Here is a 17,211-nt window from a genome sequence, read left to right as displayed (position 1 = left end):
TATGTTTTAGTTGTTAAAAACAGATTTTCTTCCTCTCTATTTACATATTCTTTTGATGTAACAGTGAATATCATGTGACGTTAATCCTCCAACATAATCCAATTAGCCCTTTTTTATGTTGCAACACCCATAACTCACGTTAGAAAGCATATAATTTTCCATGGATAGCGTCAAGTGGTTTTATCAAATCAGACGGAGGAGTCAAACACTCTCGTATTAATGAGGTCATTGTCTGAGCTGTTCATGAAACGTGTGCTGCTCGCTTTTAGGTAATGCCAACCTGTTCAGCCGGATCGTTAAGACGGATGCACCTGAGGCTGCATCAAGTCATCGCTTGTTTAAACCAACTGTCGTAGTCACCTTCCAGTCCTTCATACACTCTTATTGTTGTCTATGGGCCACAGAGCAACAAGGTAATTTAATCAGTGAAGCTACAGATTGAATTGCATACGGGGTAAGCAAATCTAAAGCATCTCTGTAAGAGACTGACAAGATATAAAGGTAATCAAAGATAATTACTTTTATCACATCAGTAGATGAAGTGAAGATAAATATTTTTTTTTCTCACCTCCATTAGGTTAATGTCTGCCTCTCACGTGATTTTGTGGTTTTGTATTACAGCGTAGATACAGTAGTGAGTAACACATGAAGATGCGCTCCTTCTGTGTGTGTGTTATCATCCAGGCTTCTCCTTGCTGTGTTTACATAGCACCCTAGACGCGTGGGAAGAAAGAAAAGAACAACTTCATGATGAGATTGAAGGGTACAAACAATAGGTGAACTATTTATAAATGACTGTCACTGCATTTCATTAACAAAGTCACCAAGAAAATTAAACCAGGGTCAAATAAATACACCAGGGAGAAGATGGCAAATCGTGATTTCTCAGAAACAAAAGTGAAGTTAATTAGAACTGATGACTATGAGATCCATACATCATCAAGGAAGTTTCCATGTTTAGTAACACTGAGGGTTTCATTTTAAAGAATATGTTGAATGTTGATTGACGTCTACTTTCCAACTCTGGGTGAATTCTCCACATCAGTGTTTTGCTGGTAGTTTGATCGTTTGACAGTAATCTGATCATTTTACTGATTGGAATCAATGTGGAATTATGTAGTAATTTCTTATAATGTGAAAGCGCATTTATAGCCTGGTTGTGCATCATGGAAAAGCATGAAGATGAACGTGATAATACACGCAGCCAGCACGGTGACTCACCTCTCTGTTGCAGTATCAGGAAGGTGGCCAACTGGGAAAAACAACCTGGGATTTTCTACTCTGAGGACAATCCAGTCTTACCTAAAGGTCTTAATTATCAGGTGGGATTCATTTATTGGTTTAGGATCATCAGCTTCCAAACTCTAGCTATAAATCTCCCCAAAAAATACAATCAAATATCAGCTCTCACCTTAAACCTAATGACCTAGATAGGTCTTTATTTGTATTCTTCACACACAGCTACTTCCATCGTTTTTTGCGTATACATCCAGGTGAAAGACCACGGATACAACTTTTCCCATTTTATTGGGAAAAGTCTATATGACAGACCTTTGTTTTCCCCTAGTTTGGAACGGCTTTTGTTGGTCGGACAGCATCTGTTGTATTGAGTATGGATTGTATGGAGTAGCTTGTTTCAAGCAACTATTACAGGACTCTAATGTGCCCGTCGATAGATAACTCACTTTGTGAATACGTTTAGATCACTACTGTAGATGACATTCCTGCCGTTTTGGGTCACATTGCTCAACGGGAAGGGGGAAATACCGGGTGACTTGCCAAAAGCAACACTATATCTAGAAAGACAAACAGTCCATTCATTTTTCCCCACTCCATTTCCTGAATGAGCTGTTTCCTAACAATAACCCACATAGTTTCCCATTAAAAAAAGACTTTATTACATAGTATGTTTCAGTTGTCCAGTCTGTGCCCACCACAGTTATGTGTGGAATCGAGCCCCTTTCTGCTCATATCAAACGTGAGATTGGAGCTATACTGAATGCAAGTTTTCCATTAGTTGTTCAAAAGAAGAGATGCCATCTTCGCCTCCACGTGTGGTGGGTTGAACTTTGGCTCTCCCCGAGAAGTCACTCGCTTGTGTTTGTTCAGACTCAGCGGGTGAGAGCCGCGGTGCTAAAGTCACACCTCAGGCCACTAAAACGGAGTCTGGATACGAAGCCCCCAACAGCAAGTGTCCAACAGAGAATCCGACGTGCCGAAGTTCTCACACAGGACCACCATAAAGGAATCTTAATTGGACCCCGGCCCTCTTTTGAAGGCAAGATCAGTCAAAGTCAGATTTAAACTTATTTATTTTAAACTTCTCAATTCAGTAAATTCCTGTTTGTTTTTGTCAGACCACAAGTTTATCTGATTATAGTCACAAATATAAGATTGTTTTAATTTTCAAAATCAAATTTGAGTTTGCACAAGTTAATCTCGTCAGTTTCACCTCCATGGAAATCAACAGAGGATAACAACGTCAGCATGAGTCAGGGATGTTTTGTGAAAGGGTGTTTTGGAAAACGTCACTATTTCCTTGGAAAGCTTGGTGAAAAAAGAAAGAAATTGAGCCGACCTGTATTCTAAACTATCAACATATATTGTAGGAATGTATAAAATACATTTTGGTAAATAAGTCCAACTAATGGACACCGGTAAAACCACCATGATTCCTTTTTTTGGGTCTTTGTGCTCAAGCAGGGCAAGAGTACAACCAAACCGATGGAGTGCTGAGAGCCGCTCAAAAGTAACGCTGCTATCTTATAATCCTGTGTGTAGTTTACGTTACTTGTCTTTGTGCTGACTGACAACAAGAGGCTGATCAGTCCGTGTGTGTTTTGGTTGTTTTATTTATTGAATTAAATCCTTAGAATATAGGATTGCCCTTTTAAATAACTTACTTGTGTCACTTCCCTTTGAAATGTGATCTGCGGTGTTTGCTACTTGGGCTATTGTGCTGTAACACATTTCTGTTATTTTGTCCATCTACTGTAGGTCTGTTGTTCTTGTCCTTGCTTCCACATTATTTCTACTCTGAACAGGAGCTGAACAGTCTCATGAATAGTTTTGACGGGGTTGACAGATTTTCCATTTCGGGCCCAATCTTATCTTAAGTGGCTGAGTGTTTGGCCTCTCACAGTGGGTGGAGTGGTCCAGTTGACACTTGGGTTCTTCCAGAGAGGGCGACAGCATCTCTGTGACCTGATAAGGACTGTGCAGCAGAGGCTGACACCAGGGGTAAGAGGAGCAGCCACAGTGGCAGGAATGCTGGGACGACCGAGAGAGTGACCACCCACCCACCATCCCCCTAGATCAGTAACTCCTGTAGTGAGTAGTCCATGCACACCTTTAAATCCTAACACATACTCACATGTATTCAAGTGATCCCATACATGTTAATAATGGGCCATGTGAATGGACTTCTTTTTTTTTAAGAATTCCTGTGATTGTTTGTCTGCTGTAAGAGAAAAAAAATGAGCACATCATTGCCCAAAATGTCACACTCATCTGCTTTAGTTTTCTGAAAATGTTCATCTGCCAAATGTTAATACAAACATCTGACACTATGTAAGTTGAGTCTCATAAGTTTTCAGTCTCTGCAACCATGCTTTTTGTTTTGTTTCTGCAGTCAAACACCTGGAGTTTAGCAAGTACTGTTAAATGTTTGTGGGCGTATTTTCCCCCATTTCTCCCATTTAAACTGTAGGTGGTTTGCATTTTGTGTGTCTGGCCTGTGTTTCGGGAGAGCGGGAGTTGATAGGTTTGAGTGTGTGCGGAGGCAGCCACAGGTGTGAATGCCATGTGACTGAGGTCAAGAAGGGTAAAGTGAGAGTGTTCAGCTGTCTGCTTAGATCACGATGAAAGAGGAGAATGTTGGGAAGGTACCAAGCAACAGTGTGTAGTGAGCCTAGCAACATACGGCGCAAGCAACACAACCTTCAGCGTGTGTATGTGTATGTTTTCATTGGGAGCGTTTTAGCCACTTGACACATAGTAAGTACAGTGAAACACTTCTGCAGATACAGGAATAAAACGGCAGGATACGTTCTATATTTGCATACATTTGTTCAAACCTCCTTGAAGCAGTTATCACATCTGAAAACATCTTTATTTCATGTTTTAACAGTATATTGCTCCATTTCTCAATAGTGCAAAATTTAACATTTTAAAGTTCCTCATAAATAACAAACATAATAAATTATTATTACCACATTTAACAAAAAAAAAATGAAGCTACAGTCACATTGGAATTGCACAGATGGATTTAAGATGAACATTTTTTTTGTATTTACATTTCAAATCAGCAGAATGGAGGCCAAAGTATTTTGTGGTTTAGTGTGCCCTTCTCTTGTGACTCACAGCGACTTTACAGAATGACAGCATCTCCATGAGACCATCGCAGCCACTATTCTACTGGGTCCGCTCTGACAAATGAAAAGTAAACTTGATAGATAAAACAGAACTGGATCTGCAAAATCCTTCCAAAAAAAAGGAAAAAATAAAAGGCAACTTCTCAGAAGTTTGGAATAGTATCACTGCGCTACACGTGATCTGAACTGAACTCTGGTATTAACTGCATCAAGAAGACTCACAGTAATCCATTTGCTTTAGACGATGCAAGTTCAGTGGCCAGATCACCCACCACACGTCCTGTATGTCCGTTTGCAGTTAAATATACAGTTGTTCCTAGTTTCAACAATGAGGTAATATAACAAGACACCACACTTGATTATGTATGGAAGGAGATATGACAGCACCTAGTGTCAACAGCTTTTCTCATTAGTGTCAAGTGTTGGTATGCAGTAGGTTAAACCAGTACTTGCTGCTTTAATGCCATATTAAACTTGTCATGTGTCCAATGGTTATAGCCACCTTCATGTCCACTTAAAAATGATAAATAAGTAGGATTGAAGACAGCATAGTGTTGTTTCATTGACTGGTCAATAAGGTTTGCAAGCAACAAATCGTTTTTTCACAAACGTAGGACATAAGGAACAGTTTCATGTGAGTTCATGCTTGTGGCAGTGGACAAACATTAAAGAAATGTAAATGAAAATGCTGCATTTCAAAATGCAACAAGCTGTCCTCTTAACCAGGACAAACTCCAAATGCACGCAAACTAAACAACTACCTCCCTCACTCTTTGACATTCTCTTTGTCATTTCCATTGCCGAAATGCACATCACACACCTAAATATATATATATATATATATTAAAAACGCTCTTAAATAGGCATAAGTCTGATCTTTTTCCTTCCTTTAAAAGACAATATATTAGAATTCTTCACATTTTTATAAATACATATAGTTCAACATAACTCTCTTCTCTATTTTATAAAAAAAAAAATATTCAAACTCCTAGACAGTTCTGGAGGCCCTGACTTGTCTCTGTTGTCTGTGTCCATGCCGTCCTGCAGTGTGGGAAAGGTTTATAACATTGCATGTTACTGCCACCTAGTGTAGCATAGCAGCACTACGACTTTTTCCCCCTCCTTTTGGGAGTCAGTGCCAATAAGTGAACATGCATGGTATACCAATTCAAAAGCTACATTCCAAAAGGTAATATCATTCAGTTTCTCGTTTTCTTTTTTTTTTTCTTCTTGTTTACATCAGTGCAGAAAATCCTGACTTCAAAAGCAAAATCTTGCAGAGGACAACATCAAACCAAAAACAAATACATTACACATGACAGAATTAAGTGTCCACCACATTTCATGATGAGTGTGTCAAACAAACACTGGAGTGTGTGTGTGTGTGTGTGTGTGTGTGTGTGTGTGTGTGGGGGGGGGGGGGGGGTGCTCAAGGAAAGATCAGTCAATGTTATCACAACCGGGAACATCTTAGTACTCTTGGTGAGAGTGGAAGCTGGTATCTGCATGGTGGAGCAGTACAGTTGAGTTTCAGCCATCCAGACCAGATACAGTAAAGCCCAGAATTTGGAGCAAACTTGGTAAAGAACAACCAGATTGGCATGGCCATAACATTTTTTGGATCTTTTATGAATCAGTCATCGCTAATTGTTCATGAAGATTAATAGTTAGATCTTTCGTCCCTTCATCAGGATGCTGCACGTTAAATGTTTTTTGTACTATGTTACATTTTTTTAAATCACGGTTGGCAACCTTTACCAAGAGTGCCAGTGATTCTGTCAGGTACTGTATATTAACAAAGCCTTCACCACACCTTCCACTCCTCCATCCGTTTACCTGTCCACTCCCGTCCTCCTCCCCGTCTCAAACCGAGCAGTTGCGTCGCTTCCCAGAGCCAGTCTGGGCTGTAGCAGCGGAGGCTGAGGTCAGCCAAGCGGCGACCCCGTGTCAAAGGCTAGTGGAGGAAACTGAGAGAGTAGGTGAGGAAGGTGGTGGGAAGTTCAGCAGCTCCAACACGGCCACGCCCACGCTGCTGCGGCGGGTGAACATGCAGGAGGCCGCGACCCATTTGTTGCTGCGTGGGTTGTACTTCTCGATGGAGTTGAGACTGGAGCTGCCGTCGTTACCTCCCACTGCATACAACCAGCCATCCATAGCCACCAAGTCATGGGTGCTCCTGGGAGGAGACGTGAAATATAAATCATCATATGTATTGTATGAGTCATACTTTTTAATATGCATTAGGATTCATTTATGTAGCTCTTTGATGGCAGAAAAAGATGCTCTCTTTATTGTCAAAGAGGATTTAGTCTGAAACAGAGTAGTTTTTCATTTATTGCCACAATAAAGTGAGATTATTCTGGCCAAGAAAGTGATTCTAAAACAAATTGTTTAGACGAGTGATTGATTGGTGGTCAATACAGCATGATGTCTTAGACTGTGCAAATGGAGTCGCTCGGTAACTGGATCAGAAAGGCGTCCCACCGCTGATAACACATGGGTTATTCATGGAGCTGGATAGTCGACTGTTGTCAGGTTTCCCCGCTCCTCCACTATACGGACTCACATGTCGAGGGGCCTGGGGAACAAGTGGATCTGCTGACGTGTCCCCTCATGCAGGACTGCTACATCCCTAAATCTCCCTCCCTGATGCCGATCTCAGATCCATACAATGCTGTGTGTGGACGACTACCCGCAGCACCAGTTTCGTCCTCTAAGACATAAAAAAGAGCCGACTGTTGTGGAAAATAGGTCATTTGATGTTTATGCTGTAAGAAGGTTTAGGCATTGAGGAAGACTTCCAAATGCCCCAAATCCTGCATCTTGAAAAGATATGATTTTCCACAGAGAAACAGGGGGACAGTTTTCACAAGCTCCATACAACAGTTTTGATCTTTAGATTTTCAATGAGAGATTTGTTCTTTTATTTAGTTTAAGGCAAAACTAGGGGTTCAACGTGTTTCTAAAAATCAGACACATTGGTCCCGTTGTTTGCATTGTTAGCGCTGTTAACCCCATAAGCTGAGAGCCGTTGGCTCAGCCGTCTCCATGTTGACAGCCATCGAGAGGCAATAGATATGTTCTGAATTTTGTGTTTAGAACCTTTATTGCATTTGGTGAATGTATTGTTTAATTCAATTTGATTTTTCCTCAGATATGTTCCCTTAGTGGAAATTGGTAGAAAGAATCACTTTAAATTTTGCAATACCATGATATAATACTGTCTCTGCAGCCCTAAGTTAACGGCATCTCTACCTTCATGATATTATAGGAAAGAATAAATTTGTCTGCAAGCTGCTTCCTTATTTGCTCCGATGGCTCTCCTCACACGCAGTTCCTCTCTTTCACGTTGAAAGTGAGTTATATTATTAGACCGTTACAAATTTTGTGTTGATAGATTGGTTGATTTAACTTCTGACTGTTTGGGAAAAAATGACTGTTTCCCTAGATCTGGATGCTACTATTCTATTTCAATAACACAATTTCTGGTTGCAGGCTCACCTGCGTATGTTCATGGGGGCCACTCCCTCCCAGGTGTTGGACTTGGGGTTGAACCGCTCCACAGAGTTCAGGCAGCTGGTGCCATCGTTGCCCCCTGCCACATACAGCATGCCGTCCAGCACGGCCACCCCGGCGCTGCTGCGACGACTCAGCATGTTGGCAATCGCTATCCATGTGTTGCTCTGTTCATTACATCAAGAGACTGAGCATTGGTCACATGTTCATGGATAAGACAGCGGCTGGTTTTGTCTCCACATTCAGTTGATCCTTGCAACAGACGAGTTGATGATAAATTGAACACGCGAGTTACCTGTGGGTCATATTTCTCCACTGTTGCGAGATGTGACGAGCTGTCATAACCTCCCACTGCATACAAGCTGCCATCTGGACGGGAAAAGGGAGTAAACGCTCAGAATGTAAATATTAGCAGTCGAATACCAAGTTGGCAACTCCTTCCTGATTCCAGACATTAAAATGCAGTGAAACACAAACACACAGCAGAACAGCACGGTGACGGTTTTGTGTTTTCTGGCATGCTCCTACCCAGAGTTGCTACTCGGACATATCTCCTACGGGTGCTCATGGCAGCAATCGAGGTCCATGTACTGGTTAGGGGGTCGTAACGCTCTGCACTGAAAGAAGAGCCAAAGACTTTGTAGTATCCAGTATAACGACACTGAAAGGCTGCCCTATTTAAATAAACTGTCTTTGAGACCTAACCTGGAAAACAGCACCAAGACGAGCAAAAAGAAAAGAAAATGTAGCTTAAAAGTATCTGAATATTATCACCAAAAAGTCATTCGGTCCGTACCTATTGAGGCAGGAGGCTCCATCGTAGCCTCCAGCAGCGTACAGCAGGCCGTGCAGGACCGCTACACCCAAACAGCTCCTCCGTGTGCCCATGGAAACCTCAGGTTGCCAGGAGTTAGTGATGGGGTCGTAGGACTCCACGGTTGCGAGGTCTGAGGTGCCATCATACCTAAGAATAGAAATTAATCAGAAAAGATTCATGTGGAAGCCTTAGATTTAAAAAAATGCAATAATGGCGATGGAGAAAGAGTCAAGTTACAGAGACATCTGTGTTGAGGAAAGCCCTTAATAGCTTATCAGGAGCACACGGATGAAGCCGTTTATGCATCATCACTCAGGATTATTTGACATGGAAACCATCCACATGGTCGCCTGCCAAAGCGTCTGGTTTAGCTCACATCATTCAATGTAGTGTTTGAGTAGGAGATGAGACGGTGGGTTAACTAGTTTTGGGTCAAAGGTCAAAGCTGTAGTTGTCATCACTCACCCTCCAACGGCATAAAGTCTGTTGCCAATGGCCGCCACGCCCACCCGTGCCCGCCGAGTGGACATGGACGCCACCATGTGCCAGCGATCCGTCCTGGTGTCGTAAGCTTCACAGTCTCCGTGGATGGCAAACAGGCTGCCGCCCCCTGCAGGCACACACAAGAACAATATGGTGAAAAAAAAATGCGTTGCCGTCTTTATTATCCTGATATACTGTTTGAATAAGTACTTTTAAACTTTTTAAGTGACGTTGATTGTAGATTTCATTCAACTTTAACAGTCAAAGGAGTTCAAAAAAAGTTTCACTGAACTGTACTTTAGCTGTAAAATTAGAAAGTTTGTGGCCTCGGTTGCCATGTTGGATACAGTCTATATCTATGACATTACATAACGCTTGCTTTTAAGGACAATTATTCCTTGTTTAGCTTAACGTTAGTTGCGTTGTTTGCCTCCCGGCAAGAGATTCCGTGTGCATGAGGCAGACAGTTGCTACTGCTTGTTGCCCACACTCGCATATTAATTTTCATACACAAATATTACAATATATTATTTTTGTACAGATTATTTGACTCATGTTCTACTATCACAATATGGTAATCAAAACAAAAATCTATCCATTCTATCTCTTCATTTCCTATAGAGGAAATGAAGAGATGGAATGGAGTTGGCAGGAACAAAGCAGTGAATCAGAGAAATTAAACATTTTTTTCTGATTGTTTAGGTCGATTACATTCTAAAGCAAACGCACACTACACCAGTAGTGATGCTACTGTGATGATTGAGAGGGATTCTTTTTGTACGAGTCCATACATTGTTTTTGGGGAAATGCTGCAAAATATTTAAACAATTATACAGTACTTTAAAAATCCCAGATTCCTGTCTGATATAATCATCAGAGTTTTGTTTCCCCCTAGTTGTAAGAATGCCAATGTTTGCAGTGACATTTATTAATGTGTGGACTAAGTGTACCCTAGTGGGTACCTTCAGGGACACACTGACCAACGGCGAAGAGAACAGGGCTGGCGCCCTCACAGCGTCGTGGACGCGTCCGGCTGTTGCTGAGGACTCCCCTCTGCTCAGGCATCAGGTGGTACTTGAGAGCCTCGATCAGGAGGTCCTTGCACTCCGAGTGGTGTCGCACCAGCAGCTCTGTATCCACGTTGCTCATCAGAAAGTCTCGCCTCAGCAGGGGCAGCCGCACACATTTCATCAGCTACCAGGAGCAGAGAGATGGTGGGTCAGGCTCAAGAGACGGGGAATGGAGGTGTTTTTTATATAGTATATTAAATCTAAATGAGAAACCAGATAAGTAAGAAAGTCTTACCCATGGTACATGTTGCCTGCGTCCATCTATATCGTGTTTCACCCAGCTCAACACGGCCCGGTACACTTCCTCTTCAGACGGCACGTTGAGATTGTCACTGGAGATCAAATCCAGGACCTCGATGGACAAAGACAAAGCAGAGGGGCAGAGACATTTTTTTTTATCATTTTTATCATCACAGAGCAACATCCTCAAATTCAAACTTGTAGTGCATTTTAATTGAACTGTGACCATCGGAAAAGCACTTGAAGGAAAAAGAAGCGGTGACATTAAAATCTCCCTGACCAAAAACATACAGACACACAGGAAGGAAATTGCTGCAGAAAGCATGATTTCCTGCACTTTGTAGCTAGTCGAAAAGCATCACTCAATTCAAAACAGGTACATTTTAACATTCACGCATATATGCTTCTGTTATATTAGGGTCAGGATGTGCGTAGTAGTGCTGTGATATACTGTATGTAAGTTACGACTACGTGTGTGTGTGTGTGTGGGGGGGTGGCACAACGAGTGCTGCAGTCAGGCTGGCACTGCTCTCAGATCAACCCAAAGCTGGCAGCGCTGGGTGGGGCCAGAGTGGCCAGCTGCAGCAGCTGTCCTGGCCGGCTCGGGGCAACAGAGTAAGCAGCCTCCCAGGAACGGCCTGCACTAATCCACAGTCACAAAGAAATACTGCCACTGCTACTGCCCCGCGCTGCAGTCTCCCTTACCTCTACATGTGCTGTGTCACATTAACTCCAACAAGTGTGTGTGTGTGTGTGTGTGTGTGTGTGTGTGTGTGTGTGTGTGTGTGTGTGTGTGTGTGTGTGTGTGTGTGTGTGTGTGTGTGTGTGTGTGTGTGTGTGTGTGTCCTTGTAGTACGGCAGCAGGAATGAGGGATGTCTGAATGGGTTTTGGCTGCGTCAAGATGCTCAGGATGGCATTACATTGTCTTGGTAATATAGTATCATGCGTGGGATGCTCCATCAGAGAAGCATCACCGAACCAGACTTGTCACAACCCTGCCATGCCTCACCACTTCCTTCACAGAACATGGAAAGAAATATGGAGCGTATTTCACAGCTCTGTGAGCTCAGAATCCTTTAGAGCAGCCAGTGCATAAATCTAGATCCCATGCAGATTTATGACAGACACAAAACAGCTGCAGACAGAGTGGGACGGGGAGCCAGAGGAAATAAAGAGCCAGAAGAAGAGGAAACAAAGAAAAGAAAATGGTCTATTTTTAATCTGCCTTTTATGTAGCTTAACTTTCACTGTTTTAATGGACAGTGCCCACACACACTCCTATTGCAGATTCAGTCTCAGGGCTTTTGAGTGATGGTGTTTTACTCTCGCGGAGCACGATCTCTTTAGTGCAGTGGGGATCGTTCCTTAGAGCGGCGAGAAGATAATCGGAAAGTGATGCTTTTCACTGCAACTTTAATTCATTGCCATGAATGAATTAAGGCTGAACAGGGCATTGTTGTTTTAAACACACACCATTTCATCCAGGAGATGATGCAGTTCTTTTATTGAGGCGTTAACACAAACCGCTCCTACACCTGACTGGAGTAACCTGTTCCCCTGATGGGCTTTCAGATGCTGACTGATATCTTGTGGCTAATATGAAGAACAAAAAAAGCAAAAAAATATATATAAGAAGTGACAAAAGTTTAAAATTGGCCTGGGCAATATGGCCAAAGATCTTCTATCTCAATGTTTTCTGGTAATTCAATAAATAGTCTACACGTAGAACCACATGGTTTTGTATACTTGTATACTGTGTGAATCAAATGCTCGACAAATGGAAACTCCTCCTCATTTAATTAAGAACTTAAATGGAAATTTGAGATTGTATGTGCCTGTAATTTATCAATTTAGACAACACAATCGTGTATAACAACATGATTTAATAACATAACTTCATCATTTAAAGCTGATAAATGAACATATTGAATTATCACCCAGCCCTAATTAAAATGAGAACATTTCAAACATTACCAAATTGAGTTTATATGTGACATTTCATTACTTCTTTGACCATTTAGGAATATTCACATAAACAGTGGTGTTTTGATGCTTCATAAATCATAAACCTGTTAAACTTCCATTGACATAAGACTTCTAAATTAATTTTGCAGCTACAGCGAGTCCCAGTCCCAGGTGTTGGATTAGGTTGGACCTTGCTTGTTTTAAGCCTGCATTGTTTCTTTAACCTAAATTTAACTAGCATAGTCTCTCTGCTAAATGCACATTCACACCCTTGACTGGTAATCTAACTAACACATGTTCGATCCAAAAAAAGAAAGCCTCCTTGATACCGCCGAGAAGTAAGCAATGCTGTTAGCTGCATACCAGCAGCTGTGGAAAATGTCACTGGCTTCGCCTAATTAACACTTCCAGGACAGGAAGCAGAGCGTTGCCACTGCTGAGCACAGCTGATGAATGAATGATGGTTTGGTTAAGTTGGCGTGCCGGATAAAGTGGTCCACGGCAGCACAGTGGAATGACAAAACCACAAGAGACAGTGATTGATGCAGTGAGCTGAGGAGGAAGAGAGGTCTTCCTCACGCATGCCTGCAGACACTTCTGTTGGGGAGCCTCTATGAGAACATACACAGAAATACACTATGCTCATATTAGGAAGGAAAGGGTGATAAACAATGTGCAGGAACTTAATTAAGTCCTTCTTAGTGTAACTCTGTGTTTATCTATGCTGTTTTCTTTGGCACATTTCTAAGCAATTAGTTGAATTCAAGTTGAGTCACACTGTAGCAGCAAGTCAATAACTTTCCGTCATGAATTCATAATTAATGACAGTAATATGACTCCCACCTGTTGTCTCAAAGTAAACAGAGACTGGGCCTGATGAGGAAACCATTTGTCTAATGGGGAGTGGCTTTTTACTCATGTCCCCCATGATGACTGAATATAAAAACACTGCTGAATCGTATACAGTAAGCAAATTACTGAAAAGCTGGGGAAGCAATTGCCAGTCGACAGATCTACAAACGACTGTTTCCCACCTACTTCATTCAAAAGCACCCATTGGCAGAAGACACGGCAGGCGGCAGAAAAAGCATCACCCTTACCTGCTTCAGCGGCAGCAACATGAACTCCTCCGTCTTGGACACCTCCACAAAGTGCTGCAGGACGTACTTGTGGGCTGACTTGAGCAGGTCACTGCAGGAGTGCGTGTCAGCGAAGCCTCGGATACCCAGGCAGTTGGAGGGGTCCAGCTGGCTGAGGAGGAACTTACAGCAGGCGTCCCGCACCCCGTTGAGCTGCAGCAGGCTGGCTGCCGGCAGCAATGTCTAGACAGAATGCAGTTACAGGTGGAATTACACTGTTTGATGAATGGGGGCCTGTTTGATGAATGGGGTCACATTTACAATCTAAATCTTCTACCCTACCTGCACGTTGCCTTCCCCGACCACTATCTCTGCCGTGTAGGCATACTGGACCAGCTGCTCCAAGGCCTGACAGTCGATGTCATGAAGGGTCACATGGGTCTGCCGACTCTCTGACATCTCATCTGCATAACCGCACAAAATGACAGCGGTTCCATTTTTCCTGTGAGTTATAACCAGTGAAACGCTGATATAATCGCCTCCCTGTCCAATCCTGCCGACACGTGGCAGTTCCTAATGCATGCAGCGCCGCAGAGCTTCATCTGTTTCAGTCCATTTCCAGCAAAAATGTTGATGTGGATGAGAAAAGGGTAGCAGCCGAGTCCCAGAGTCAGACAACTGACTGACTATCTGGAGGCACATTGTACCCTCACAAAAGGTCGAGAGGAAATGCGAGACACACACGCACCAGACCTGACCACCAGTGCCCCAGACAGGAAGAGAGGGAAGGAAGCCATGATGCTGAAAGCATTCACTGCACACGCGAGTTGTTGTGTTATCAAACTGAGCAACAGAGACAATTGATGCACAGTTTGATGTCAGAGCTTAAAGTGTCGGAGGCATTAAGCGTGCTGGGCTTCATGGATTTCGGAGATAACAGCACTAAAGCAAAACAAAGACGGCCGGTGTGTGTCGCCCGATGTGAACTGCACTTACTGGTGAACATGGCGTGGAAGTAGGGGCTGCAGGACGCCAGCACCACTTTGTGCGCCTTGATTTCTTTGTTGGAGACGTGGAGCACGATGTCACACAGCAGGCCACGTTGCCGCATTCTGTTCATCGACACGAAGGAGTCGTGGTAGTGGCGCTTGGAGTTGTGCGAGATGCTGTGGCCGTCGCGGTTCAGCAGCTGCATGCCCCCCTCCATCATGGTGCCTGATGTGGCTGGCTCTTGCCTGGGCCGCACTCTGGGCAACTGAAAAACGCAGAAAACCATGTTCACGTCGGTTAATAACAGTGTCATTAACTTGTGAATATATCTGGCTATTAGAACAAAAATATTTCACCTGCGAGAGCCACGTTGATCTGCCAGGAGGCAGGTGTTATGACAGGTGTCCTGAGCTATCATAGTACCCGACCTGACAGCTCTGACAGGAACCCGAGCATGACAGCGCTTTCAGGACATTTACAGTGTAGTAGGTTGTCTGGCCTGATTCTTTGACATTCAGTGTCATTAAATCGCAATATGACCAAAGAGTGAAGGGATGCACATTGTTACTTAAACTGGTTTCAAATCAATGGCGGCTTGGACAGTCTTGGTTTATCTAATTACAATGAGCCCTGGAAGGGAGTTTAATGGTACCAGAATTAGCTTGGACAAGTGGACGGTGGGAGGAGAGATGGATATATACTCTCATCCTCCTCTCAGACAGAGAACACACTTTAGAAGGATGGATAAACCAATGCAAAATACTGGATATGGTAAACCAGACTAGAAATACATTTGAAACAGACTTCAGGAAGAGAATATTTTCACTCAAATATACTGAACTCATCAGATGGAGAGTTTCCACATCATGTGTTTAAAAAAAAAAAAAATTATATCCTCTAGTTTTCAATTTAATAATATGCTAATATAATTTTTTGTGACAATAACATGCTTATTAGATCAGATCATGCAATGCTCATACACAACAACACACGTTAATTCTGGTAAAGTTTAGTTTCACATGTCTCTCTGGCTAAAAACACGATTCACTGTGTATAAATGCATCATAATTATGTTGTCATCTCTTCAGAGGCACTCTTTCAAATAAACTTTGCATCGCCCCACTGAGGACCATCTCAAATGTCACCACAGCTGCTTGCCAAGTAGCTTGGGGTTCCATTTTCCAAAGGACAATGGACCACAAAAACACACACTGACCATGTTACTCTATGAGGGAACAATCTGCTCTTGTGGCCAAGGGAACGACGTGAGACACAATGCTGCACATTGAGATGTGGACATAGGAGGTTGAGACTGAACACACAAATGTCACACTTCCCCTTGTTCATTCCCGACATGTCTCTTAAAATATTCTCTCCCCTCTTTGGCTTAAAACCTTGGCCGACATCCACTCAGAGAGCTCTTTGACAAACAGGCACAATCTTGCTGGATGCACAAATGCTGCACAGATATCCGTTTTGGACACCTTGAAAGATGTTTCTATTCCTACATCAGTCTCCTTGTGTGCTCTGAAGAGACCCCAACCCCCCGCTCCATCTATTCCGGAGAACAGCTGCTGCAGCAGCAACAGAGAATGGATGTGTCATTTCTTTACCGGTGGTTGTGTTGCGGTTATCCTTGGACGCAGCGTGTCTTCCTCAAAGTGCTGTGAGATAAATCAGCACCTGTCGCAGTCTGATTGGTTTGGAATCAGCACCGGTGTCTGGCTATCTGTCCACATTCTGATTCAAGCATACGAAATATGAAGAAATCCTCTGTTTCGTGCTGTTTGAGGTTGACGTCAATGCAAAAAAAAAAAAAAAAAAAAAAAGCTGCATGAACGCTAACATCGGTTTGTTAAGGTGGAACTGGAGCCGCCGGAGGTGGAAGAAGCGACGCAGTTCATGCCGTTGAAATGAGAAGCCGAAAGGTAGAAATACACAGCAAGTTATTTATTGAACGCAAATCTCAAACGTTTACAATTGATGTTTATTTATTAGTTCACGTCACACACACGCGACCTTAAGCGCCCCCTTTTGTCTGGACAGATTCAGGAAGTGCGTTTGATAAATGATGTAAGCTAGCGCGGGAGGCGGGGGTTTTACCTTGAGGTGTAGCGATTGGCCAGAGTCTGAACCACCGCCCCCCTGCGCCGCCTAGCCCGGTCGCTAAATCAAACGTCTGGACTAAAGCGTAGTGTTCAAGATTGAACAGAGTCCTATATTCCATTCCAGTGTTGAAGGCGACACGTATGTTCAAACTGTGCATTCACCAGTCTAATGGTAAAATACAAATACAGGTCACGGTTTTTAAATCACACTGTTGTTGATGCACTAGCCGGGTTGGCTAACGTTAGCCTTGCCCGACGGAAGAATTAAAAGCCGGACTCACCACCAGCCGTCGTCGGCGTCGATATGACAGCGATGATTCCTTCCTGTTTGTAAGCGCACCCAGCTTTGTGGCCGCCTAACGCAACGGGCTTTACATTAAAAAATAAAAAAACCTCGCTCCGTTGTCCTTCAGCTGCTTGTATCCCGTGAACGCAGCAGATCATTCAATTTAAACTCACGTGCAGCACCAAAACACTGCTCGTTCTTGTACGCGACCGTCCTGACAGTGAAATACTGAGGTTGCCGTGCTCGACAACTTCCTTTTTTTCTTCTTAATTTCGGATTAAAT

At 43.1% G+C, this 17,211-nt stretch overlaps 1 protein-coding gene across 3 annotated transcripts; it reads right to left on the bottom strand.

The window, feature by feature from the left end:
* Nucleotides 1-4,117: 4,117 nt before the first annotated feature.
* klhl17 (kelch-like family member 17) lies at nt 4,118-17,074 on the bottom strand. 3 transcript variants are annotated; one of them, XM_084016011.1, is made up of 12 exons: nt 16,924-17,074; nt 14,541-14,799; nt 13,887-14,008; nt 13,566-13,787; nt 10,495-10,611; nt 10,152-10,383; nt 9,172-9,316; nt 8,686-8,853; nt 8,418-8,506; nt 8,185-8,258; nt 7,875-8,056; nt 4,118-6,549 (listed from the first exon to the last, which is right to left on the bottom strand). In XM_084016011.1, the coding sequence occupies exons 2-12, from the start codon at nt 14,752-14,754 to the stop codon at nt 6,321-6,323; spliced, it is 1,794 nt and encodes a 597-aa protein (XP_083872137.1). In that variant the 5' UTR covers nt 14,755-14,799; nt 16,924-17,074; the 3' UTR covers nt 4,118-6,320. The 3 variants fall into 3 exon arrangements, with proteins under 3 accessions (XP_083872137.1, XP_083872139.1, XP_083872138.1); XM_084016013.1 differs by having other exon boundaries at nt 10,170-10,383; nt 16,924-17,073; XM_084016012.1 differs by lacking the exon at nt 16,924-17,074 and adding an exon at nt 16,148-16,332.
* Between the last annotated feature and the right edge of the window lie 137 nt (nt 17,075-17,211).

This window comes from Eutrigla gurnardus (genome assembly GCF_963514095.1).
Source record: "Eutrigla gurnardus genome assembly, chromosome: 8".
NCBI lineage: Eukaryota > Metazoa > Chordata > Actinopteri > Perciformes > Triglidae > Eutrigla > Eutrigla gurnardus.
Note: the sequence above shows the minus strand (reverse complement) of the source record. Positions and strands in the feature narration are given on the sequence as shown.

Excerpts from the sequence above, each read along its gene's own strand:
- klhl17 (XM_084016011.1), bottom strand. The coding sequence starts at position 14,754 with ATGATGGAGGGGGGCATGCAGCTGCTGAACCGCGACGGCCACAGCATC. Across the intron at positions 10,612-13,565 it reads TGTTGCTGCCGCTGAAGCAG|GTCCTGGATTTGATCTCCAG; the intron begins GTAAGGGTGATG and ends TTGTCCATCGAG. Across the intron at positions 8,854-9,171 it reads AGACTTTATGCCGTTGGAGG|GTATGATGGCACCTCAGACC; the intron begins GTGAGTGATGAC and ends TTCTATTCTTAG.